The sequence below is a fragment of the Petromyzon marinus genome, chromosome 39 (genome assembly GCF_048934315.1).
Source record: "Petromyzon marinus isolate PM22_M1 ecotype Great Lakes invasive population chromosome 39, UKy_Petmar_22M1.pri1.0, whole genome shotgun sequence".
NCBI classification, from domain to species: Eukaryota; Metazoa; Chordata; class Hyperoartia; order Petromyzontiformes; family Petromyzontidae; genus Petromyzon; species Petromyzon marinus.
This window is the reverse complement of record NC_133705.1, coordinates 5,205,248-5,209,328: the sequence shown is the minus strand read 5'-3', so window position 1 is coordinate 5,209,328 and position 4,081 is coordinate 5,205,248. Positions and strand designations below refer to the sequence as shown.

General features: G+C 45.4%; 1 protein-coding gene across 1 annotated transcript; it reads left to right on the top strand.

Moving 5' to 3' along the window:
• Positions 1–1,187: 1,187 nt before the first annotated feature.
• On the top strand, positions 1,188–1,747 carry LOC116950551 (thymosin beta-10-like). Its single transcript, XM_032968427.2, has one exon. It carries the CDS (start codon positions 1,275–1,277, stop codon positions 1,407–1,409), a length of 135 nt encoding a protein of 44 aa, XP_032824318.1. The 5' UTR covers positions 1,188–1,274; the 3' UTR covers positions 1,410–1,747.
• The last annotated feature ends 2,334 nt before the right edge of the window (positions 1,748–4,081 follow it).

Here is a 4,081-nt window from a genome sequence, read left to right as displayed (position 1 = left end):
ACCCAAGGAATATGCATTCCTGCAGTCACGTTGGGATTACGTTATGTGATAAGCAATTGAGTCAGGGCATAGGAGCAGCCTTTTACTCCGTGAAACAATGACTGTATTGTTAGTCTCGGTGTGGAGAATATACGGTAGAACAAAGTACTAAACTCAAACTATTTACTTTTTGGTTCTTTCGGTAAAGTCACATAGAAATACATTTAATTAAATAATAATAGAATACTGACGTTTCGATTTCAACACAAGCAACCATCATCAGGTAAGAATGAATGAGAAAACAAACATAGTAAACTTGGAAATATAATGCAATACGACACAGAGAGTCGGCCAACACAACAGTCAACACCCCACCTGGTTGATTACGTTCTCCCAAAGATTGCTACATTTGAGAGAGAGACAAAACACAGCCACGGAGACACACAGACAGACACAAGCAGAGAGAGACTCACACAGAGACACACAGACACGAGCAGAGAGAGACTCACACAGAGACACAGACAGACACACGAGCAGAGAGAGACTCATCAGAGACACACAGAGAGAGAGACACAAGCAGAGAGAGACTCACACAGAGACACAGACAGACACACGAGCAGAGAGAGACTCACACAGAGACACACAGAGAGAGACACAAGCAGAGAGAGACTCACACAGAGAGACACAAACAGACACAAACAGAGAGAGACTCACACAGAGACACACAGACATACACAAGCAGAGAGAGACTCACACAGAGACTCACAGACAGACACACAAGCAGAGAGAGACTCACACAGAGACACACAGACACAAGCAGAGAGAGACTCACACAGAGACACACAGACAGACACACAAGCAGAGAGAGACTCACACAGAGACACAGACAGACACACGAGCAGAGAGAAACTCACACAGAGACACACAGAGAGAGACACACAAGCAGAGAGAGACTCACACAGATACAGACAGACACACGAGCAGAGAGAGACTCACACAGAGACACACACAGAGAGAGAGACACACAAGCAGAGAGAGACTCACACAGAGACACACAGACAGACACAAGCAGAGAGAGACTCACACAGATACACACAGACAGACACACAAGCAGAGAGAGACTCACACAGAGACACACAGACAAACACAAGCAGAGAGAGACACACAACATAGACACACAGACAGATACACAAGCAGAGAGAGACACAGAGACAAACAGACAGACACACAAGCACTGCAGCGAGGAATCTGGGAGGTCGTGGCTGTGTTGAGCGTCCCAACAACTCTGCAGCAACATGGCAGACAAACCAGACCTGAGTTCGATTGAGACGTTCGACAAGTCCAAGCTTAAGAAAGCAGAGACCACTGAAAAGAACACCCTGCCCACAAAGGAGACGATTGACCAGGAGAAGAGTCAGCCAAACGCGTGAGGTGTTCAGGAGCTGCCGTGCCCTCAACATGCATCCCGTCCATGGCTCAAGAGGGGGGGGGGGAGACACTTCCCTGTGAAATGTGGTTGTCTTAGTTTTTTTACGTGAAATAATTTTCTGTTGTAAAGCAATTTACTTTTCCCCCTCCCCTTGCTACCAGTATGGGGACCAAACGGTTGGTTAACCTGTGGTTATGGGCTTTGTGTTAATGCCCCTCTAAAATGCCATTGGTCTGTTGGGAGCATTGACCAGGAGAAGCACGCTGTGCAACAAGCTTATTTGTAACGTGCACTTACTATGAACATTAAACAAACAAACCGATGAAAACTCTAAAAAAAGAGAGAGAGACTCACACAGAGACACACAGACAGACACAAGCAGAGAGAGACTCACACAGAGACAAACAGACAGACACACAGAGAGACTCACACAGAGACACACAGACAAACACACAAGCAGAGAGAGACACACAACATAGACACACAGACAGATACACAAGCAGAGAGAGACACAGAGACAAACAGACACACAAGCAGAGAGAGACTCACACAGAGACACACAGACAGACACACAAGCAGAGAGAAACTCACACAGAGAGACAAAAGCAGAGAGAGACTCACACAGAGACACACAGACAGACACAAGCAGAGAGAGACTCACACAGAGACACAGACAGACACACAAGCAGAGAGAGACACACACAGAGACACACAGACAGACACACATAGATACACAGACGGACACACAAGCAGAGAGAGACTCACACAGAGACACACAGACAGACACACAAGCAGAGAGAGACACACACAGAGACACACAGACATACACAAGCAGAGAGAGACTCACACAGAGACACACAGACAGACACAAGCAGAGAGAGACTCACACAGAGACACAAAAGCAGAGAGAGACTCAAACAGAGACACACACAGAGAGAGACACACGAGCGGAGAGAGACTCACACAGAGACACACAGAGACACACAAGCAGAGAGAGACTCACACAGAGAGACACAAACAGACACACAAGCAGAGAGAGACTCACACAGAGACACACACACAGAGAGACACACAAGCAGAGAGAGACTCACACAGAGACACACACAGAGAGAGACACACAAGCAGAGAGACTCACACAGAGACACACAGACAGACACACAAGCAGAGAGAGGCTCACACAAACATTTTTTGGAAGAACGTAATCAACCAGGTGGGGTGTTGACTTGTGTTGGCCGACTCTCTGTGTCGTATTGCATTATATTTCCAAGTTTACTATGTTTGTTTTCTCATTCATTCTTACCTGATGATGGTTGCTTGTGTTGCAATCGAAACGTCGTATTCTATTATTATTTAATTTAATTTCTTTCTACGTGACTCTACCGAAAGAACCAAAGAGTAATTCCTGCAGTCACGAAAGCTTCGAATGTCGCCCAAACTATTTATTTATTTGACCAGGTAAGGCGCCACTGAGCTGTGAAGTTATTTTCTCAGAAGCGAGCTGGCCAACACAAATGATAGCCCCAACGAAGTCGGCTTCATATTCTTTGGTTCTCTCGGCAAAGTCACGGAGATAGAAGAAAAATAATATAAAAAAAATAAAGTGAATAAAAATAAAATAATAATAAAAACACTAAAGTAGACTGTAGCCTGGTTCTAAATCAGAGTGAGTGTACTGGCAGTCGATAATGTAGACTGTAGCCTGGTTATTAAGTTTGGTGAGTATACTGGCAGTCTATAATGTAGACTGTAGCAATGGTTATTAAGCTGAGTGAGTGTACTGGCAGTCTATAATGTAGACTGTAGCCTGGTTATTAAGCTGGGTGAGTGTACTGGCAGTCTATAATGTAGACTGTAGCCTGGTTCTTAACCTGGGTGAGTGTACTGGCAGTCTATAATGTAGACTGTAGCCTGGTTCTTAACTTGGGTGAGTGTACTGGCAGTCTATAATGTAGACTGTAGCCTGGTTCTTAACCTGGGTGAGTGTACTGGCAGTCTATAATGTAGACTGTAGCCTGGTTCTTAACCTGGGTGAGTGTACTGGCAGTCTATAATGTAGACTGTAGCCTGGTTTTTAACCTCGGTGAGCGTACTAGCAGTCTATAATGCAGACTGTAGCCTGGTTCTTAACCTAGGTGAGTGTACTGGCAGTCTATAATGTAGACTGTAGCCTGGTTTTTAACCTCGGTGAGCGTACTGGCAGTCTATAATGTAGACTGTAGCCTGGTTCTTAACCTCGGTAAGCGTACTGGCAGTCTATAATGTAGACTGTAGCCTGGTTCTTAACCTCGGTAAGTGTACTGGCAGTCTATAATGTAGACTGTAGCCTGCTTTTTAAGCTTATCGTGTGGACATTTATAGCTGCCAAACACTCTAAACGCGTGTTGTTGTTGATTACTAAATGTGGAGGGAAAAACCGGAGGACCCAGAGAAAAAAATCCACTCGACCATGGCGAGAGAGACACGCAAACTCCAAATATACAGCAGCAGCAGCAGCAGGCGTCATGGTCGGGGTCGAACCCACAACCTCCTGTACACCAGGCGAGGTAGTTAACATATTGCCACCACGGCGCCCTTAAAATGATATAACCCCTTCCCATATCTCTCTGCCTCTCTCTATATAAAAGACAAAAGCGTGTTTTTTACACTTTCCCAACAGCCACACAGCCTTCTGGG